We start from the raw sequence: 22,686 nt of genomic DNA, 5'->3' as shown, positions 1-22,686 counted from the left end.
TTAAACTCAATTTAACTGAATTCATACAGGGAGAGGATTGTTATCACGAAGGTTACCAGTATACCAGGTTTATGATTTTTCAAAGTGCACAATCTCTTTTTCAGTGGACCCATTGAACTTCAAGTCCTGCATTTACAATGGTCCAGTGCTGTGTTTATCTGCTAACCTGGTCATACCAATGCGTTGTTGTGAACAGGTAAGTAATGCTTTTGCTTGCTTTTTGACTCACATGCGAAGCAAAAGTGAGTCTATGTACTCACCCGAGTCGTCCGTCCGTCCGTCCGGCCGGCCGTCCGGGAAACTTTAACGTTGGATATTTCTTGGACACTATTCAGTCTATCAGTACCAAATTTGGCAAGATGGTGTATGATGACAAGGCCCCAAAAAACATACATAGCATCTTGACCTTGCTTCAAGGTCAAGGTCGCAGGGGCCATAAATGTTGCCTAAAAAACAGCTATTTTTCACATTTTTCCCATTTTCTCTGAAGTTTTTGAGATTCAATACCTCACCTATATATGATATATAGGGCAAAGTAAGCCCCATCTTTTGATACCAGTTTGGTTTACCTTGCTTCAAGGTCAAGGTCACAGGAGCTCTTCAAAGTTGGATTGTATACATATTTTGAAGTGACCTTGACCCTGAACTATGGAAGATAACTGTTTCAAACTTAAACATTATGTGGGGCACATGTTATGCTTTCATCATGAGACACATTTGGTCACATATGATCAAGGTCAAGGTCACTTTGACCCTTATGAAATGTGACCAAAATAAGGTAGTGAACCACTAAAAGTGACCATATCTCATGGTAGAAAGAGCCAATAAGCACCATTGTACTTCCTATGTCTTGAATTAACAGCTTTGTGTTGCATGACCTTGGATGACCTTGACCTTGGGTCAAGGTCACATGTATTTTGGTAGGAAAAATGTGTAAAGCATGTGAGTCGTATGGGCTTTGCCCTTCTTGTTTCTCTTTGGTTTCATCTTCTTATGCAGTTGTCCCTACTTCAGTACCTGTGTTTTTGGACTGAACATGTAGAGCTCAGAAGTCTCTATGTCATGCTTAAACCACAGGCTAATCCTTTGACTTGCGCACGCATGTGACTGTGTTTAATGGTGATGTCTGTAGGTATCTGTATCTAAGTGAGTAGTTATGATTTTAAATGAGTAACAGTGTGTCTGTTTATGATTGCAGTACATACGTTATGGCCAACCATCCTGATGTTTCCTTGTGGAGAGATCTTTTCTGTTTCTGTTCCGCAAAAGGGTTGACTGCGGCTTTCACTTATGGTATGTTTGATTTTGTTTTGTTTTTCTCAGCTATTCAGGCTTTCAGCAGGATAGTCAGACTTGAGAGTTACAGGCCTAAGAAGATTTTCAATCTTGACTGTAAATATTATCTTGATTCCTGGTTAGTGCTGTGGTTGTGCACCAATGTCAGGGGCGGATCTGGGTTTTGAAAGGGGGGGGTGCAAAGTTCTTTTTTTTGTTTTTTTGTTTTTTTGTATCTTATCAGCGAAGCGCCGAACCGATGGCGCGAAGCGCCGAGCATGCTAGGGGGGTCCGGGGGCATGCCCCCCCCGGAATTTTTTTTTAAAAAGGAAGCAAAATTGTGCAATCTGGTGCAATCTGAGCGTGTAAAGTGCTATTTTCAGGTGATACATTTTTCTTCTTTTTTTTTTTCTTCTTTTTTTTTTTTTTTTTTTGTCCCGCTGGGGGGGGGGGGGTGCAATTGCACCCATTGCACCCCCCCCAGATCCGCCCCTGAATGTTATTCGACAAAAAGCTTCGGCATTTCAAATATTGGATGCCTTTTTTTGTTGTTTTATGAACCTAAACTGTGCTCTGAGTCTGACAGTATTTTCAGCCTCCGTCATAATAGGTCAGGTATGCAGACTCCAGGCCTGTATGTTCAATGTCCATAGTTTTGACCCCATGGAATTTCTGTAGATACAAAATTGCGGTACTACTTCTCTCCGAAAACCCCCGAAAACCTCATCAGAAATAAGAACATTTGTCCTTAGATCGTGTTTTGTTACATAATGTTTGCAATCATGACTTATATTTGCAACTTTCACAGTTCATGGCTTTATTTTCGTGTTTGTGCGAGGATTTACGAAGGAGCGAAAGCACTAATCACATGACGTCATCAGTACTTGTGCTTTCGAGTAACAATAGTTACCTTGCTCCCTTGCATTGAAATTGTTGCATCGATTTCGTCGATAATCCGGCTCTCAACACAAATATAACTACTTATAAGGGTGCATGTAGCACGAGTCAGGCTTACTTTTTACAGGCATGTCCAATACTTCACTTTGAAGATAGATTTAGTTAGTCTAGATGGGGTTTTCAGGGGTTTTCGGAGGTTTTCGGAGACCAACATTGTTTTCTGGCCATAACATATTGACCCACATATATTTTGAATTCATGCAGGTTTAACTGGCTGATTGTCCTCTGTGTCTGGGATGAACACGGCTCTGAAATGCACTTTAGATTTATCCGTGAACTTACATGTAAAAAAACTGATGTAAAAGGATATTATTTATTGACAATGTTCTTTTCTTTTGTGTAGCTTATCAAGGTGCTGCTAATCGATGCTGTCAACACAAATGAGAGACACTGAAACAAGGAAAGTCAGACTCAGAGCCCTGGCAGCCACATACATTCCATGTGTTCCCTTGCTGTAGAGTTTCACAAATCAATCTCAAATAATATTACTGGTGAGTGTTTGTGTTTTACACTTGTTTCGTTTGTGGGTACAATGGAACCTACCTTTCAAAGATCTTGACTATTAACACAAAAATATACTGAAAGCAGATCACGTCCTATGAGAGAAACCATCTTTAAATGGAATTGTTTTCAGACATAATTACATTGTGAACTGAAAACTTGGAAAGCTAGTTTCTTCAATACAAGGTTCCACTGTACAATTAGCTGCCTGTAAGATAAGTTTCACAGTATTTGCCTGTACTGTCAAGATGTTTTGGCATGATCAGTCACAAATAACACTCTTGGAAAGCACTTTGTGTCATCATTCCTGGTTTAAATGTTTGTGTTATGGAAGTTTTCTGAATTATGTGTCCCTGATTTTTATCTTATGTTGTAATACAGGCTTTGTGTTTGTATTCATGTGTGTGTTACTTTGTATGTGAAGGAAGCTTTGAAGAATCAGCTAATATTGAGCTCCTTATTTTCTATTTCTTATCAAATAACCAAAGGGAAGTAATCGCTCAATGACATGTGTAATAGAGTAAGCGAGAGTTGTACGGAACCTTTTCTCCTGGCACCTGAGAGAATAACAAGCATTGAAATGAACATTGAATTTGTTCTGTTTAAACCAGTCTTGATTTAAGGACTAAGTCCGGTCGAGAATCAGTAAAAGCTGGTTCTTGTCAGTATATATATATGACTGTGTACGTAGGTGTTAGTTGGAGTGCCTTGGAGAATGATGAGCATATGAGCTTGCGGTGATCATCCTTTTTTGAGGATGAAAGTCGCTTGTTCATTTCAATGCTTGTTATTCTCTCAGGTGCCAGGAGAAAAGGTTCCGTACAACTCTCGCTTACTCTATTACACATGTCGTATGCATTGAGCGATTACTTCCCTTTGGTTATTTGATATCTTAACATCGCTCTGCCTCATTCTGTTTGACTTTCTATTTCTTATTTTCTGCCTTTCATGGCACTTTTTCAGTACCATGAGGATGAGTGTAAATAAATTAAAAACATGTACCTATAGTATAAATAAGGGGAGAACTGAAGGAAAATGGCTGTCGTGTGTTCAGGTGGCTTCAGACTATGTACACTAACTAATGATTTGATAAATTGTTGTTAGTTTCAGGGAAACTCTGTTGGACCTGGGCTGCAGAGGAGAGGTAGCAAATGCAGCCAAGCAGATCGAGTCTCATCTTTTGAAGGAAGGGAAGGCGCATCACTTGTTTATGCCTGGTGATGGATCACCGAGGACGTCACTGAGCACGGCACTGGGAGTCCTTACTAAACACATTGCCTTTCGCTGCATATATATTCAGAGATAGCCGAAAAGTCGCAGCATTGTGAATACAAATTGTATTTTGAGTGTTGATAATTATCACTAATTGATGGGGCGGGAATGTAGCTCAGTCGGTAGCGCGCTGGATTTGTATCCAGTTGGCCGCTGTCAGCGTGAGTTCGTCCACACGTTCGGCGAGAGGTTTATTTCTCAGAGTTACCTTTGTATGCAGACTCTCCTCGGTGTCCGAACACCCCCGTGTGGACACGCAAGCACAAGACCAAGTGCGCACGAAAAAGATCCTGTAATCCATGTCAGAGTTCGGTGGGTTATAGAAACACGAAAATACTCAGCATGCTTCCTCCGAAAGCGGCGTATGGCTGCCTAAATGGCGGGGTAAAAACGGTCATACACGTAAAAGCCGTGGGAGTTTCAGCCCATGAACCAACAAACAAAATCACTAATTGATCAGCATTACATGGTTTTGTATTTTAAAACAAATGTGACTATTTCTTTAATACGCAAAGGGTTTCTTATTATATTTGTCCTAATCAAAAATGTTAAATGTGTCAAAATGCCATCAAATTCAAAATGTAAAGCCTGGGTAGAATATGATTCATAATTTTAGTTGTAACTAAGTAAGTGTATCTTCTTCTTCTTCTTCTGCGTTCGTGGGCTGAAACTGCTACGTACACTCGTGTTTTTTGCACGAGTGGAATTTTACGTGTATGACCGTTTTTTACCCCGCCATTTAGGAGGAAACATGCTGGGTATTTTCGTGTTTCTATAACACACCGAACTCTGACATGGATTACAGGATCTTTTTCGTGCGCACTTGGTCTTGTGCTTGCGTGTACACACGGGGGTGTTCGGACACCGAGGAGAGTCTGCACACAAAGTTGACTCTGATAAATAAATCTCTCGCCGAACGTGGGGACGAACTCACGCTGACAGCGGCCAACTGGATACAAATCCAGCGCGCTACCGACTGAGCTACATCCCCGCCCCAGTAAGTGTATCTAAATTTAATTACGCATTTTCACTAAGATTGTGAATGTTTATAAAAATTGTTGAATAACATAATATTTTGATGAAACAATTTGTTTTTGAGTTTCTGCTTGCATGGTTTGAGTGAGTGTTGTTGTCAGAGTGCCTGAAAATATGAGCAGCTAAAAACCTGCTTTATAAAGAGCATAAACAATCCGGAATACGCATGGAATACGCATGCGGGACACCTGCGGTAGAGGTGCGTGTCACGCTCGATATCCGAGCAAAAAACGCATGCGTATCGCACGAAACAAAAGTTACAGAATCGTATGCGTATCGCATGCGTTTCACGCATGCGATACGCACGCTTTCACGCATGCGATACGCATGCGATACGCATGCATAATGTTTGTTGGGAGGTGTGTCAGTGCATGATTACACCTGAAATTACGAAACTGATTAAAACAAAACAAAAACGCCAGGCAAAAAGGAAGTCACAAAGATTGCTGTTCAGGATAAGAATCACAGTGAACCTGAAATACAATGACGCAATGATTAATAATGACGTCAACAGAATGACGTTATTTCGCTCCACTCTTCGTTACCTTGACCAAGTTTTTCCAGTGGCAGACAAAGAAAGGGTGGCGCCTGATGAGACAGGTTGATGACATCACTGATCAGTACACACCGCCGTGACAGTTGCTAAATTCACATTCTACATCTAATTTACTTCTAATAAACATGCCCCAGTCTATTATTCAAACTTGAAAATAAAGAGCCATTACTTCCACATAAATCGTCCGAATTTCTTGACCAAAAGCACACGAATTACCTCGTCATAGAAAAGGTGTGAACATAATAACATTTGTGAATTATCAGACTTCCTTCCAACGAACACGACCACACCGGCCAACACAAGAGTGACAGGAGGCAGTGTTAGATTCAGTGTACAGCGTCATTCTTACCACTCAGCCTCATCGGCCAGGATGTGCACGCGTCCGTGTGTCTGTGCGTGTTGACACAGCTCCTCCACCCAGGCCTGCACTTTCTTCTTGCCTTCCTCTGTCCAGTGATACTGTCCGCTCAAGTCTCTCTTCCCTACCCCCGCCATGTTGACGAGCTGCACGCTGCCGGCTCCCTGTCCGGCCGTCTCTCTCACCTGATGACGCACAAGGTAAGCAGCAGCAGCGCCATCATCACTCGTCTGAAGAACGAAGACTGTGGCGCAGCCCTTCCTCAGCAGAAACAAACCTTTTATTATCAAGACTATGCTTTTTGAAGTGCCCGTCGGGCCCCAGAGGATTCTCACGTCGACGTCGTAGTCGTCTGGCGGCTCATCCAAGACTTGAAACTGCTGCGGGAACAAAGCAATACATGTCATTGGTCGACCATGCTCCATTCCAACAGCGTGAACAAGATGGCCCTGGGTCCACAGCTGTAGTCGTGGCTGTCTGCTGAGGAATAGCTCAATCGTTGTCAGTGGTATGGAGAATCTGTCAGCATACACATTTACACACATTATTAGGTATATAGAGAATACTACATGGCTTGCTGTGTCGTACCAGATTTACACGAGTTGTTTTTTTTAAATAGTGAACTGCGAGCGAAAGCGAGCTGTTCACTATTTGAAAAAGCAACGAGTGTAAATCTGGTACGACACAGCAAGCCATGTAGTATTCTGTTTATCCTACATTATATACTTCTGTGCCAGATCTAACTAAAAGTCACCGACAGCGCTATTGCCTTTGGATCAACCCGCTTTAGAACTTCAAACCACTTTACTCAATTTGACATTCATTCCTCCGCCATGACACACACTCTCAAACTAGGACAAAGTAGTTCGCCTTTGTTAACACTGTTAAGTTTAATATTGAACATTGATTAAATAAATTCGAACAACGAAATGATGGTCACTTCAAAATATACCAGATAAAAAGAAAAGCAGTGGCCACAGGATAAAAGAAACCAAAAGGAACAACAACAGCAAAGCATATCCTTCCGCGATAGGATGACAGTCAAGTCGGAGCCAGGCGAGTCGACAGCTTTCAGATGGTCACTTCTCGGTTTGGTGACTGGACAAATATTGGTTGATGTTGATGGTACCAACGTGCACAGGCCTTGCAAACAGTGTTGTTAGCGTTTGCTGGGATGTGATTGTGGCAGTGGCAGTGGAGACGGCTGGAGTTGAAGTGGCCGTGCGAATCCAATGTGTCGTCTGCCGACACTGGCGACAGCTCCGAGACCGGTGCAGTGCCGTTTAGCATCAGACTGAAGCCACGGTGTTCCTCTGGGGAAATGCTGCTTAACGTTGTTGTGCCCAGATAGCTGCATTAATTTGGTCGGAGGAACGTACGTTATTCTCGGAAAGTTTCTGCACTAGGAACTTGCGTGCAGAGTGGTTGGTGTAGATCTACCTCGGGTTGATGATCCCAGCTTTCCTTCACATGTCGCCCTGGCATGTTTTGGATTGTCTTTTGCAAAATTGGAGATATTCTCTGCCATTACTGTCTTCATGCAAGGACACGTCTCCCCACTGCATGTGCCTGTGAGGTATCACGCTGCGCAGACCAAAGTTGACTGTGTTTTGCCACCACAGAGTATTCAGGATTACTTCTGGATCTGCGACTTCGAGCTGTTTTGTCTGCCACAGCTTGTCAACATCTTCATCTTTCAGCGGTTGAGCCCTGTTAGGTAAGTTGCCACAACCTCCCTGTTTAACAATCTTCTGCTTTGTCTTCACGACTTCTCTCAGTTACAAGTGCAAATTCGGGGCCGTCTATAACGGGTGCACAGTACTTTTTAGACTTCAACTGTCGATGGATGCTGCTGAGAAGGCCGCTCAGCGTGGGGAGGGTTCATTCTCTTTGCCATCCGGTTTTTTCAAACTCATGAAAAGAGAGCAGAGAATTTTGCATAATTTTTGTGGTTGGATGGTGCTGTGTTTCTTTTGTCCCCGTGTTTCGCCATAAACGTCGATAGGCGACGAATATATCGTAAACCGTTTTTCGGAGAGTGTTCTTGTTCTTGTTTGTCTGAACGAATGAGTCTATTGGAGAAAAATCATAAATCATGGATGACTCGCTTTTTTCTTCATCGACTTCGTCATTCGCGTCATCACCAAACATGTCTTCGAACAGCTCATCACTAATAAAAAATTCTTTCAGTGATGACAAATCGGTTTCGTGGCAGTTGCCATTTTGTTGCAAAAGTAGTTCTTCATGAATATGTAATTACTAATTTACATAGCATGACCTTCCGGTTGACCTCATTTACATGATATACACACGTGTGATTTGAACGATTTTTATCTCACGGGTATCTCTCTCACGTATGTAGGATAACATTATATCACACACACACAGGCACAACACACACACACACACACACACACACACACGCACACGCACACACACACACACACAAGCACACACACACACACACACACATACACAAACACACACATGCACCAACCCACACGCAACGTGTAAATGTAAGCGAAAGGTTATGCAAAAATACACATCTGAACATGTCATTTAAGGCATAACAATTACAGTAGATGACTAGAGAGAGAGAGAGAGAGAGAGAGAGAGAGAGAGAGAGAGAGAGAGAGAGAGAGAGAGAGAGAGAGAGAGAGACAGACAGACAGACAGACAGACAGACAGACAGACAGACAGACAGACAGACAGACAGAGAGTCGGACAGAGAGAGAGAGAGGGGTTGGGGGGGGGGGGGTCTTGAGAAAGAAAGAAAGAAAGATAGATGACGTAAAGCCAAGTAATTATAAACGTGCGTGCGTGCCCTTCAACGATATGATAGTTGATACAGCTATGCAACAGTACCTGGCAACCAACTGTGTGTAGGTAGCTGTATCCATGGCATGGTCCCCGCCCTCATTCCGTTCCAAGCTTGCCCTCCACCACGCGTCGAGCCTTGTCTGGTCAGCCATGTCGTCCTCACAAAGACATACGTGGCTGACATTCCGACCTGACTCGACGCTGAGGCCTTCCTGCAACTCCTGTAACTGAGGTCAACACACACGGACCGTAAACAATGCGGGAAATGGCACAAGGGGTGGTTTAATACACGATGCACACAAAGACAGTGTAACATTAGGCCTACCTGAGTTGGAAATCTCTTCATTCCTGCTTTAGTGTTTACCAGCCTAAAAGACAACTTTCTGGACAAAAGCAAACCATCTTTTCGGAAAATAGTTTCCCGTTTGTGGTGACGCGCATTAGGCTACGTTAAGTACAAGTGACGTCGTTTTCGCGACAAAAAAAAATGACGTCTACTATTCCAGGGCACTGTTCTTAGAGCTCCAGTGAAAAATAAAAAGCAAATGCTCATTTGACTCGCCTTCGTCTTGTCCCACAACAATGTAACCCGCCACCCCCACACCTTTTAGGACCCCCCCCCCCCTCTTCCATGGAAGACTCCCGCCACCACCCCTCCCACAAGAGTCCCTCCCTTCTTATACAACCACCCCCTTTTATGCCCGACCTCCCCCAATAAGACCCTTTTTGTTTTTAAAGATTGTTTGTTCATAACCTCTGTCAGCTAACCCACATTTAAGACTTTACCCCAATACAAAACAAAACAATATAAAATTCCTCTTTCACTTTCAGCTTCATAAATTAAATGTTCAAGAGAAACGTTGGCATCAGAATAATCGACAAAAACTTGATCAAAAGTGTGACCTGTAATATTCCAGATATGTTCAGTGGTGATCATCTTGTCCAGCAAACATGTCCATGCTATTACTGTGAACATTTACGAAACAAGCTACATTTTGGTCATGTCTGCTGATTAATAACACCTACAATTGTGGGAAATGTGGAGGCTTTGTTTCCAAAATATCTGAAACAAAACTCAACTTAAAAAGTTGAAGAGCATGACCCCGCTGTGACCCCAACATTTGACGAAGGTCAATCGAATCGGGGTCAAATCGGAAGATTATCACATACCAGAAGTCTGAAAATGTTTAAAGGTCTAGCTTCAAAATCATCCCAGATAATCTTAACGTTAATTTTTTTGATCGGACATACGGACGGACACTGCACACAGTGTGTGGACTAAGAGCATAGCGCTATGAACTAGCCCTTACTTTACGTTGGTGAACAAAGCTCTCTCTCTCTCTCTCTCTCTCTCTCTCTCTCTCTCTCTCTCTCTCTCTCTCTCTCTCTCTCTCTCTCTCTCTCTCTCTCTCTCTCTCTCCTGCGTGCGTCTGTTTTTGCGTGTGTGAGCGAGTGTAGGTCAAGGGTTAACTTACATCGCTCATGTTTTCCAGCACCTCCTTCAGACAGCGTCTCGTTGTGTCGGGCAGGACAATGGCCTGGTGGAGGGCTGGCTGTGTGACCAGGTCACCCAGAACAGAGCGCCTCACAACATCTCTGGCTTGCTTCAGGTACGCAGCGGCCTTCTTTAGTTCTTCTTGAACTGCAAGGGGGTCGTCTTCTGTCTGAGGTATGATTGCCGACATCATTATCCCACGCTCGCGATGTATGACGATCAGGTCAACAAAGTCCTCCTTCAGGTTCAACGGCTCTGCTTTGACGCTGTTCGTGTTCCTGGCGGCTGCACCAGTATAGATGCTTTGGGTATCAGCACCATATACACCAAGTTTAGCTTGAGTCAGAATTACCATAATTTCTTTTTCCCTCGCGGCTTTGTCCTTTATCTGATTCATGCAGTGGTGGACATTTTTCAGCACTCTGTCTATGTGGACAGTGTCCCTGACCTCTCTACTCTCATCTATGTCTATTTGTTGCTGTGTTTTCAGTACCTGGATTCTCTCACCTTCTCCGGTATATGCCATTCTCTCATGCACAGTGTCAATGTGAGCCGGGGGGATTATGTATGATTCGCTCTCAAGGTGAGGGAACCAGGCGTTGAGAAACTCTCTCTGGAATCAAAGACATGATGATGTACTGTCTGCTCACTTCTAGTATCATTCACAACCTACGTCAACTATGAAGACAGTGAAAATACAGACACCAAATAGGGACTTATGTCTGATTGGTGGTTCACACAATATTTGCCTAGAACACAGCAGATAATTTTTTTTTTTAAAGTTGCTCTATATGAAAAACAAAAACAAGGAAAACAACAACAACAACAACAACAACAACAACAACAACAACAACAACAACACAAAAAGATCTTCTAGAGAGAAAGATGGCGGACGACTGACGGCTGGTTTGGGGCTCTCCAATGTATTCACTAACAGCCAAGTGAGGAATAAAAGTATCTTCACAAGCGTGAGCAAGACAGTGTATAACATGTTTGTGATCCGGACTGACAAGGTATGGTTTTGCCGAAAATGCTTCTTGTGAACTTTGACAGTTTATATCTTATATGATCCGTGACCTAGTATCCGACCGGTCTATTTTCATGTTGTGATGCACCATTGAGTCTGTTTGCTGTTAAACTGCCACGAACTCCACGAACTTCACGCGTACATATAGTTGGTGTGCGTGACTGTGTCGGATCAACACCCGAAGTCTCAAACTACAGGCGCCTGACAGCTATAATTCCTTTTCGTAATTCCCCATGTCGCGCGACGGGACCAAGCGTCCCCCAACGTCTCCTTTATTGGACATTGACGAAACCTGGAAGAGGCAGTGCGTCTCAGCCGATGATAGCATTGTATTCGAGTCTGATCCTGAAGCTACGATCATAAACGCAGAGATTTTGTCAAGCACCATGATCGATTCTGTAAACAAAGGCAACAGCCCACCAGCAGCAGTAGCTAACCCGAAATCGCCAACGAGCTCTAACCCACTCAAACCCCCTCGGGAGCTTACGATGAAGCAGCAACTTCGTGATGTTCTGGCTGAGCCGTCGGTGGTGGACATGATCGCGCGAGCCGTGGGTGCTCATGTAGTGGACCAGCTAAAAGGGGAAATCATGTCCCTTAAACAAACTGTCGCGAAGAAAGACGGCGAGATAAAAGAGCTACACGACAAGCTTGACAACCTCGAACAATACACTCGTTGCAACTCCGTCCGCATTGGCCCTGTGCCGGAGCGGCTCAATGAAAATACCGACAACATTGTCATCAAACTTGCAGAAAGTGTGGGTGTGCAACTTACCGTAAGTGACATTGACAGGAGCCACCGTGTAGGCAAACCAACAGAGGGGCCGAATCAACGACCTCGCTCAATCATCGTCAAATTCAGCACCTACAGAGCCAAGCAGAGCCTGATGAAGGCGCGAAAAGGACTGAACAAAACTGACGTCACTAAGACTCTGGGCGACCAAGGCTGGCCTCGCCTGCCTTCAGCTTCTCCACGGGTCTTCATCAATGATGATCTCACCGCCAGCAGGGCCTCTGTCGCGGCCAAGGCCAGGCAGCTTAAGCGAGACGAGAAGATCCAGGACACGTGGGTCCGTGACGGCCTCGTATTTATCAAACATAGAGACAAAATCTACCGCTTCACACGCTTGAGCGAGCTGTCCCCTTTCAGTGTTTAGTGTTCGATTCAATCGCTATGAGGTGCCTGTGCTTCACCTTCCTATAACTCTTGTGCTAGTGGACTGGCCACTTGTTTCCACGTGCACTTAGTGATTTTTACAGTGGGTACACTAGGTATATTAAGTGCTGCTGCACCTGAATAAATGTGCACCCGGCAAAACTGTGTTACGCACTTGTCCTGCTTGAAGTCTCATGTTCCTAAATATTATCAACTTGCGTGCTTCTTGGTTATTTCCTATTATTCATTTAATCTGTTGGATACTTGTAGATCAACACATATCCCGGACCAGCGTTTGTCGAGTTAAAAAACAAACAAGAATACAAACCTGATGTCTTATCTGATTAACTGCATAGTTTTCTATTCCAGTATTCGTTCGACAAGTTGTATGATCACTTTGATGATTATCCCCCAACTGACTCTTTAGATGACTGCGTTAATCATCTTGGTCGTCTAGCTGATCGCTTATCAGACTGTCATCTGATCGTGTTGATTATGTAACCCTTTCTTGCAGCTCTCGCGCTTGTTGACAACCTCAGTCTATTTCCCCGTGCACTGTCACAGTGTCTGATATAGTGAGTACACTGAGTGCTGCCGCACCTATAGTGGCGTCCAGTCATGCACTCCAGAAAACACTGTTTATGAGTGTCCGGTTTTCTATCTGTCTCATTAACCGATCATATAGACTGTAATTATTTGAAATAGTTGGAGTATTTATAAAGTTGTTTGTCGCGTAGCTACTGGATTTAGATGCTCTTTGATTAGTAAGATCACTAACTGAAGAACTATTTTGTTGTTTGTCGATTATATTTGCACGGTTGTTTAGCTGATGTATTTGCGTTTGCTTTTGTCTTGTGCATGGATTGAAAGGTTAATCACTTGGTCCAGTAGTGTGTTTCCAATCCTAATCTAGTCCCACATAATTATATGCTGGAGTTTACTCTTGAGTTGGACTGTATGTTTTGCCTGTTAGTTTATGAACTGCTTGTATGCATACTCTTTTATGAAATGGAGAGCCTCATCGGCTATAGCCCAAATGCACGACAACCCCGTCTTCTTTTGTCTGTACATAAACTGTCCAACTTCTTCTGTTGGTATTTTTAAATCCCTATGCAAACTTTTCCCTCTTCTTGCTTCCATCTCCCATGTAGACTAAGCGCCAGAGTCACAGTTGATAACATGCAATGCACTCTCCTCGTCACGACACTGTTTCTGATGTTGCTGGAAAATGTCACTTAATTTAATCCTTTATAGAGCTAGAATTGGTTGCTTCCATGTAAAGGCAGTAGCTTTAGGCCTTAAGTTAGAGTTTTTGTGCGAATCTTCCCTGTTACCATTTTTTATTTTGATGTGCCTAAGATGTCCGAGCCGTGTCACACTTGCCTTGTTCGTGTTTTTATTTGCAAGGAGTAAGATTGATGGTAGTCCGACGCGTTGGATGCAAAATGTTAGCTGTTTTTACAGTGAAGAATGTACTTGTTTTTGTTCTGCACGCCTTGAATACACCTCCGGCCTATTTGCCCAGAAACGCCTGTATTTATCTGGAGATGTTGAAAAAAAACCAGGTCCCCCACAACAAGTGTCCATCGTCCTTATTAACGCTCGCAGTATTAAAAAAAAATTGATCTATTGCATCCTGAAGTCCAAAAGCATGACGTTTTAACCATATCTGAGACTTGGTTATCCCATACAGACGACAGTTCCTCACTACTGATCCCAAATTTTCAACCTCCAATAAGACTAGACAGACCAAACGACCCACATGGGGGAGTAGCCATTTATGTTAAAACATATTTGTTTTGTAAGCCACGTCCAAACCTGCACGTGCCAGGACTTGAAGCAGTCTGGACTGAAATTAAGTTTCATAAAGATAGACTTTTAGTGGGGTCTTTTTATCGACCACCTGATGCGAAGGTCCAATATTGGGACTTAGTTGACGAAAGCATTCGTCGAGTAAATAACCAGTTTGTCAAATTTATCGTCCTTGGAGACTTTAACTCCGATTTTGGTAGTAACCCCTCCCAGCATCTCCTGAACTTATTGAACTTATATCAACTTACCCAACTTGTAACCCTGCCAACACATGTCACGGAGACAAGTAGTACCTGCCTAGATTTAATAATAACCCAAACCCCGCAAATGATACAGCGCGTAGATGTTTTTCCTCCTGTGTGTAGTGACCACAGTGTACCATGTGCAGTATTAAACACTGTAGTTATTCCTAATCGCTCATTTAAAAGAACCATTTATAATTATGATAAGATGAATATTGAAAGTTTTTGTGGATCACTTTCCCAAGTTGATTGGTCTGCTGTCTTTATTGATAAATGTCTTGATGAAAATGTCCAAGATTTTACTCAGATTTTCATGAGCATTGCCAAAGAGAATATGCCGGTTAAGACTGTAACAGTTCGATCGGAGGACAAGGAGTGGGTAACATCTGACATCTTAGATTTAATTGATGCACGCGATCAGATACACACTAAAGCGAGATTAACCGATTTACCCGAAGATTGGTTGTTGTATCGACAGACACGTAATTCATTGACACAAAAGAAAAGAGAAAGAATTATTGAGTATTATTCCAATTTGGATACAAAGATCTCAGACCCTTCAAAATTCGGAACTAAACAATGGTGGAAATTAGTTAAATCCTTTATGAATAAGAAGGGTATGAAAACTGAGGAACTTCCACCAATCCACTCAGAAGGTCAAATACATTATTTAAACCACGATAAAGCTAATATTTTTAATGATCAGTTTATTCAGAATTCGTCCATTGACAATCCAGACGATGAACCTCCCGAAATCCAAATTTCTGATTGTTTTATGAATAATTTAGTCTTGTCAGTTAATGAAGTAAAAGATGTTATTACAAATTTGAAGAAGACGAAAGCTGCAGGTCCCGATTTAATACATAACCGATTATTAATTGCTTCTGTGGATGTTGTATCAGAACCCCTTTTAAAAATATTTAATAGAAGTTTAGTTGAAGGAAAATTTCCTGCCTCGTGGAAACTAGCCCATGTTACTCCAGTATATAAAAAAGGTCCAGCAGAATTGTGTAATAATTACCGTCCTATATCATTACTGAGTTGTGTTGGTAAGGTGTTAGGAAGATGTGTTTATGTACATGTTTTTGATTTTTTAAAGGCAAATCACATACTCATTCCACAGCAGTCTGGTTTTTTGCCAGATGATTCATGTGTATTCCAATTGATTTCGATTTACAATGAATTTTGTTCCTGTCATGACAGAGGCATTACGACCCAAGCTGTATTTTTTGATGTGTCGAAAGCGTTCGATAGAGTGTGGCACAAGGGCCTTTTGGCCAAGTTAGAAGCCGTGGGCATTAGAGGTCGGTTATTATTATGGTTCTGTGATTATTTAACAGACCGCAAGCAAGTTGTTGTAATTAAGGGAACACAGTCTAATGTTAAAAAGATTCCTGCCGGTGTTCCACAAGGATCCGTGCTAGGCCCGCTCTTATTTCTGGTTTATATTAATGATATTGTAAAGAATATTGAATCCGGAATTAAGTTGTTTGCTGACGACACAAGCATGTATCTTGCATTAGAAGATGTAGACAGACGAACCAATATATTAAATCAAGATCTTGATAAAATTAGTGCATGGGCCAATAAATGGAAAGTTAAATTTAACGAGAATGACTGAATTGTTAAATATTCAACGTGATTTAATCCCCCCTCAACCCTTGTTTTTCAACAATGTCTTCTTAGAAAAAGTAGATCAACACAAACACCTTGGAGTGATTTTACAGAGCACCTGCAAGTGGGATGCCCACATCCAAAGCATAGTTAAAAAAGCGAATTTACTGATTAATTGTTTACGATTTTATAAATATAGATTAAGTCGAAAAAGTTTGGAAATAATGTACAAGTCTTTTATTTTACCCCATTTCGACTATGCAGATGTTGTTTGGGATAATTGCACTAAGATAATGGCAGATGCATTAGAAAAATTACACTTAGAAGCCCTACGAATTATAATAGGTGGAGTTAAGGGCACTAGCCATGCAAAGCTGTATGAGGAAAGTGGGCTATGTAGCCTTGAAGAACGAAGGAAAAGACATAAATTAATTGTTTTTCATAAGATGATACATAACAAATGCCCCCAGTACTTAGTAAATGTATTGCCCCCTCTTGTAGTTGACATTAATCCGTATCATAGACGAAGACCATTAGAAAGATATGTGCCTCCCCATAGAACCGAATTATTTCGCAACTCTTTTATCCCCAAAACGACTGTACTATGGAACACCTTACCAGATAACGTTAAAATGACCACCTCCTTGAGCGAGTTCAAAAATTATTTGTCAAGTGCTGATTTTAAAGTACCATGCCATTATTATTTTGGAGAAAGATTTGAACAAGTACATCATTGCAGATTGCGTATTGGTATGAGTGATTTGAATTTTGATTTATGTAAGCGGCACCTTAAGGATTGCTCTCAATGCGAGTGTGGCTATCCCAGCGAGACTGCTGAACATTACTTATTGCATTGTCCTTTGTATAGAGATATAAGATTATTGTCCATTGATAATTTGACAAATGATTATAAGTATATCGAAATATTATTGAAAGGCATCCCGCAATATTCACGAAATGTCAATCAGACCATATTCATAACTGTACAGGACTATATTAGACAGACGGGCAGGTTCCGTAAATGAGCCTCTATACTTCACTCATTACATTTATTAGACACTGTCATGCGACATGCTGCCTGAAAAATGTTTCCCCATAACCTCTCTCATGTTCTTTTGTTGTTTTCCGACTTATCAATTATGTCTCGATTTATGCGCAATGTAGTGACTTTTCCTCTGATCACAATACGCATTAACTTTGTGCGAGTGTCTTATGTGCACTTATTACAATTGAAAAAATACCCTCAAATATTGGCGCTCCAAGTCTTCTTCTTCTTCTTTTTCCCTTAAGCTAGCTACTAGCTAGCTGCCCTTTCCCCACCTCCTGTATCACCAACCCCTTCCCATTTTCTGCTTGTTTGTGTATCTGTTTTGTCTTTTGTTTTGTTTTTCGTTTCCTGAAATGAGCTAATGTACTTATTCCGCCATCATGCTAACCTTTGTTTTGTAATTATTATGATTGCTTAAAATAAGCATTATATGCTTGAGTATGTAATCATCCATGCATTGTTCTTGTCATGATTAAAATTGAATAAAGTTTTGTTTAAACCAACACAAAAAGAGTAAAACTAATGATAATGCACCTTATTCATTTGAAACATAACTTCAAGTCTTAAATATGAGGTTTCGGTGGGTGTTTTTTTTTTCTGAGATGAATTTACCTCATGGTCTGACAACCTTAACACTTGGTCCTCTGATTCCTGTGATCTTGCCATCAAGGGCGGGGCAGGACAGGCAGCCTGGTTCCCCGGTGACCCAGAGGTACTGCACGGCGGAGCACATTCCACAGCCGGTCCCTGTGTGATGTGCATGGTATAACCGTCACTTCTGTCATAGCACTGTTCATATATGTAATGATCATGATATTACCGTCATTTCTGTCATAGCACTGTTCATATATGTACTATGCATGATATTACCGTCACTTCTGTCATAGCGATGTTCATATGTGTTGTGTGCATGATATCACAGTCACTTCTGTCATAGCGTTGTTTTAGATAGTGTGACTCACCTTATTGTCATGCAATAGTATGTGAACGTGTTTCCTCACATGGTACTCAGAAAAAATGTTCAAACATTATTTTATTTTCCTGTGCGTGTGTGGGCCAAAACGCCCATGTACACCCATGGTTTAGCACGAAGAGGATTGTATGTGCTTGACCCTATGTTGCGTCGGCCATATAATTATACTCTACTCTGTGTCGTGGGATGCATGCTGGGTATGTTCATGTTTCTATTATTCCCCGACATGGATTTCAGGATCTTTACCATTTTTACCTGGTTTTGTGCCACAAAACGAGGGGGGCGGGGGGGGGGGGGGGGGAGAGATCGGAACATCTCTTCTCTTTAGCAAGCAGGTGGCGGGGTCCCAAACACTCAACCATCAAGTTGGCTGTTGCGATCGTCATCAGTGAGGACTGTTCAGTCTATTTGCATGTATCGACACTGAAACGGACACTGCATGTATACGACCCTTAACACATTGACAGATTAGATTGGCCGTGTAGGAGCTGAGCCGGGGAGGGGAGGGGGGCAGGAGAGACAGAGACAGACAGACAGAGATAGACAGAAAGGGATAGACAGACAGAAATAGCCGACAGACAGAGACAGACAGACAGATATAGACAGACATAGATAGACAGACAGAGATAGACAGAGATAGACAGACAGACAGACAGACATAGACAGACAGAGATAGACAGACAGAGATAGACAGACAGAGATAGACGGACAAAGATATACAGACATAGATAGACAGACAGATATACAGGCAGAGATAGACAGAGATAGACAGGCAGAGATAGACAGGCAGAGATAGACAGACAGAGATAGACAGGCAGAGATAGACAGGCAGAGATAGACAGACAGATATACAGGCAGAGATAGACAGACAGAGATAGACAGACATAGATAGACAGACAGAGATAGACAGGCAGAGATAGACAGACAGAGATAGACAGACAGAGATATACAGGCAGAGATAGACAGACAGATATAGACAGAGATAGACAGACAGAGATAGACAGACATATATAGACAGGCAGAGATAGACAGGCAGAGATAGACAGAGATAGACAGACAGATATACAGGCAGAGATAGACAGACAGAGATAGACAGACAGAGATGGGTTGGTTGGCTGGTTATTGTTTGTTGTTTGATGTGCCTTCAACTTGTGGCGATAAAATTGTAGCATGTCTGGTAACACTTCTTTTGTCAAATCTTGTTAAAAGTCTTAATCTCACTAAAACATGTAAACCTGTGAAAGTATTCATTCTTATTCATTCTTTCCCATTTTACAAAGTACTTTTGGGGGCTTACTGATTTGTCTATTTAGTGTAAGGGAAGGAACTGTGCTTGTTCTTGACAAATGGAATGTCAGGATTACTTTCCCTTTGATTGTCAGGAAGTCAGGAATCAGTGTTTTAGAACTCTCAGGAATGTTGTGTCTTAGTAAATTTAGAAAGGAATTAGTGACAACAGATTATTTGAAGTATGTGAATGCTATTTTTTTTATGTTAATGAGTTCTTTGGCTTAGCTGTTTTATTTTTAAAGTAGTCAGTTATAATTATTTAAAGCACTTTTTGGTTTCATAAGTACTTTTTCATTGGCAACATAAGATAGTCATAGAATGCAAAGAATCATGTGGTCATCTTGAATAATGGAGAAGATTATTCATTGAAAGAAACTGAAGTGACATGATGAAATAGGTATTGTATTATGAACATATAGTTGTACAATATGTATTTTAAGAATTAGATGATAACAAATATAGTTTTTGTATTTGTTTTAGATTTTGGTTTGAAGATAAACATTTTTGCATTTTAGAAGTAAACCGAAGATCTTTTTTCATTTAGTAATTTTAGTGAATAAAATTTTGAACACCAAACATATTTTTCTTTTGCATTGTGTGGATCGTGAACATAAACGTCAAAGGTTACCTCACCCATACCCTCGGACAAATTTGCTGACACATTTACTATAGCAGATTTACAAAAAAATTGGAGAGAGAGAGAGAGAGAGAGAGAGAGAGAGAGAGAGAGAGAGAGAGAGAGAGAGAGAGAGAGAGAGAGAAAAGAGAGAGAGATAATTGAATTGAATTGGATTGAATTGAACTTAGACAGACAGAGAGAGAGAGAGAGAGAGAGAGAGAGAGAGAGAGAGAGAGAGAGAGAGAGAGAGCGAGAGACAGAGAGAGAGAGAGAGAGAGAGAGAATTGAATTGAATTGAATTGAATTGAACTTAGACAGACAGAGAGAGAGAGAGAGAGAGAGAGAGAGAGAGAGAGAGAGAGAGAGAGAAAGAGAGAGAGAGGGGGGAGAGAAAGAGGGGGAGAGAAAGAGAGAGAGAGAAAGAGAGAGAGAGAGAGAGAGAGAGAGAGAGAGAGAGAGAGAGAGAGAGAGAGAGAGAGAGTACACCGCTACCCAAGACGTACCAGATCAACGGCGCGATTCGTACAGCCCTGAGCAGCACAGTTGGTACAGGGGGTGCAGTTCGCACGGCAGTCACACTCCCCTTGCCTGATGCACCGTGATTCCCTGCTGCACTGGCAGCACGCCTGAAAGGTTCGATGCGAGTGACCTCTTTTGTTGTGAGAATGTACGTGTTAAAACACAACACGATGGACAACACGTACAACACGATGGACAACACAACACGATGGACAACACAACACGATGGACAACACAGCACGATGGACAACACAACACGATGGACAACACAACACGATGGACAACACAACACGATGGACAACACAACACGATGAACAACACAACACGATGGAAAACACAACACGATGGACAACACAATACAATGAACAACACAACACAATAGACAACACAATACAGCACAATGGACAACACAACACGACGGACAACATAACATAATGAACAACACAACACAATGGACAACACAACACGACGGACAACACAACACAATGGACAACATGCAACACGATGGACACCACGGCTGACAACATAACACTTTTAAAACGATGGACAACACACCACAGCTAAGAACACAGAATGATACACATCACAACACGGTGACAGCGGCCTACCAGACGTGGTTTCTTTGCAATGGATCCGCTGCCTCCCTGCTGGCTCGCCATTGTGCTCGCCCTGTTTCGCCTAACATCATGTTGCAATTAGAAAAGTATTGTTGCCAGTGGCGATCCTTTAGCAACAGTTAGTGCACATGTTCATCTTAAAGGGGAGTAATCCAAAGGCACTTACGATTCGCCGTAATTTAGACACCCCAGCGACGAATTACATGAACGATTATCAATATCTAAATAGAATAACTGGTTGCATAAGTGTCAATAGTAAAGTAGGTGTGATCAGGTCTGACTCTTCATGCAGAGTCAACACATTGTAACCCTTTTCTATACACCGATTAACAGTTCCGCGGCCATTTTGGAATTGTACGTGTCGTATCCATTCTGTACAATTTGCGCATTATGTACAATGAGCAGCATATCTTGCACATTGTATACAATGAGCAAAAGTGTTGCCCATTGTATACAATGAGCAAGACCATAAAGTTGCACATTGTATACAATGAGCAGGACCATAAAGTTGCACATTGTATACAATGAGCAGGACCATAAAGTTGCACATTGTATACAATGAGCAGGACCATAAAGTTGCACATTGTATACAATGAGCAAGACCATAAAGTTGCACATTGTATACAATGAGCAGGACCATAAAGTTGCACATTGTATACAATGAGCAGGACCATAAAGTTGCACATTGTATACAATGAGCAAGACCATAAAGTTGCACATTGTATACAATGAGCAAGACCATAAAGTTGCACATTGTATACAATGAGCAAGACCATAAAGTTGCACATTGTATACAATGTGCACCGAGTGAGCAAGATTGTTGAATGGCGTTCAAGCTACACTGATATATGAATCATAGTGAATGGTTGAATGGAATATGTGAGTAAAGTGTTCAAATAACGATGTTTGTTATGTTTAAGCATTGTTTTAATTCTCATTTCGCTAAAACTATACAGTGCATTAGGAATTTAATTATTGTATTTGTTTTTATTGTTTAATTAATTTACAATAATTAAATTCCTAATGCACTGTATAGTTTTAGCGAAATGAGAATTAAAGCAAATACAACAAATAATGTTGTTTCAACACACGCACACACACATAACATTCGTTCATAATAACGCTCACATTGTCATGTCATTGCTAATGAGAGCGTCGTTTTTACCGCCTTTCACGCTTTTGCTAATAACGCTCATGTTTTCGTGTCACGCTAAAACATGGAAACAACGACAACAACGTACCACAGAGGTCACCTGCTTCTTTTTTAAGCATGATGGTTCTTGCATTTAGCAGATCGGGGGTGGCAATGAGTAGTACATTGAAGCCGAGCTTTGAAGCATTTTCATTTGTTTGTTGTGCATACTCCGAGGCAGTTACATTTGGCGTAGCCTTGGCCGTGTCCACGGCTGGTTGCGATGGCGGTCTCTCTGACTGATTTCGTCTTGTTCCGGTTTTCTTCTGGAATGTCATCTTGGGTGAATAACCTGCTCTCGTTGATTT

General features: G+C 41.8%; 1 protein-coding gene and 1 long non-coding RNA gene across 4 annotated transcripts in view; one reads left to right on the top strand and one right to left on the bottom strand.

Annotated features, from left to right (window-relative positions):
* The first annotated feature begins 811 nt into the window (after positions 1-811).
* Positions 812-3,973, top strand: LOC138954155 (uncharacterized). The gene is made up of 3 exons (XR_011451730.1): positions 812-1,293; positions 2,576-2,723; positions 3,838-3,973. It is a non-coding gene; the product is annotated as an uncharacterized lncRNA (long non-coding RNA).
* A 1,430-nt stretch (positions 3,974-5,403) lies between these two features.
* The window catches only part of LOC138954153 (uncharacterized), a 35,809-nt gene continuing 18,526 nt past the window's right edge, over positions 5,404-22,686 (bottom strand). Inside the window, exons 1-7 of one of the 3 annotated variants that reach the window (XM_070326052.1) lie at positions 21,178-21,558; positions 20,554-20,676; positions 17,781-17,915; positions 10,250-10,882; positions 8,820-9,001; positions 6,083-6,473; positions 5,404-6,040 (exon numbers count right to left, since the gene is read on the bottom strand). In XM_070326052.1, coding sequence (XP_070182153.1) covers positions 5,942-6,040; positions 6,083-6,473; positions 8,820-9,001; positions 10,250-10,882; positions 17,781-17,915; positions 20,554-20,676; positions 21,178-21,228 — 1,614 coding nt within the window. In that variant the 5' untranslated portion in view covers positions 21,229-21,558 and the 3' untranslated portion in view covers positions 5,404-5,941. Of the gene's footprint in view, positions 6,474-8,819; positions 9,002-10,249; positions 10,883-17,780; positions 17,916-20,553; positions 20,677-21,177; positions 21,560-22,686 lie in introns of those variants that run through there. The other 2 variants (XM_070326050.1, XM_070326051.1) reach the window with 2 other exon arrangements.

The sequence above is a fragment of the Littorina saxatilis genome, unplaced genomic scaffold (assembly GCF_037325665.1).
Source record: "Littorina saxatilis isolate snail1 unplaced genomic scaffold, US_GU_Lsax_2.0 SUPER_12_unloc_1, whole genome shotgun sequence".
NCBI lineage: Eukaryota > Metazoa > Mollusca > Gastropoda > Littorinimorpha > Littorinidae > Littorina > Littorina saxatilis.
This window is presented reverse-complemented; position numbering and strand designations above follow the sequence as displayed.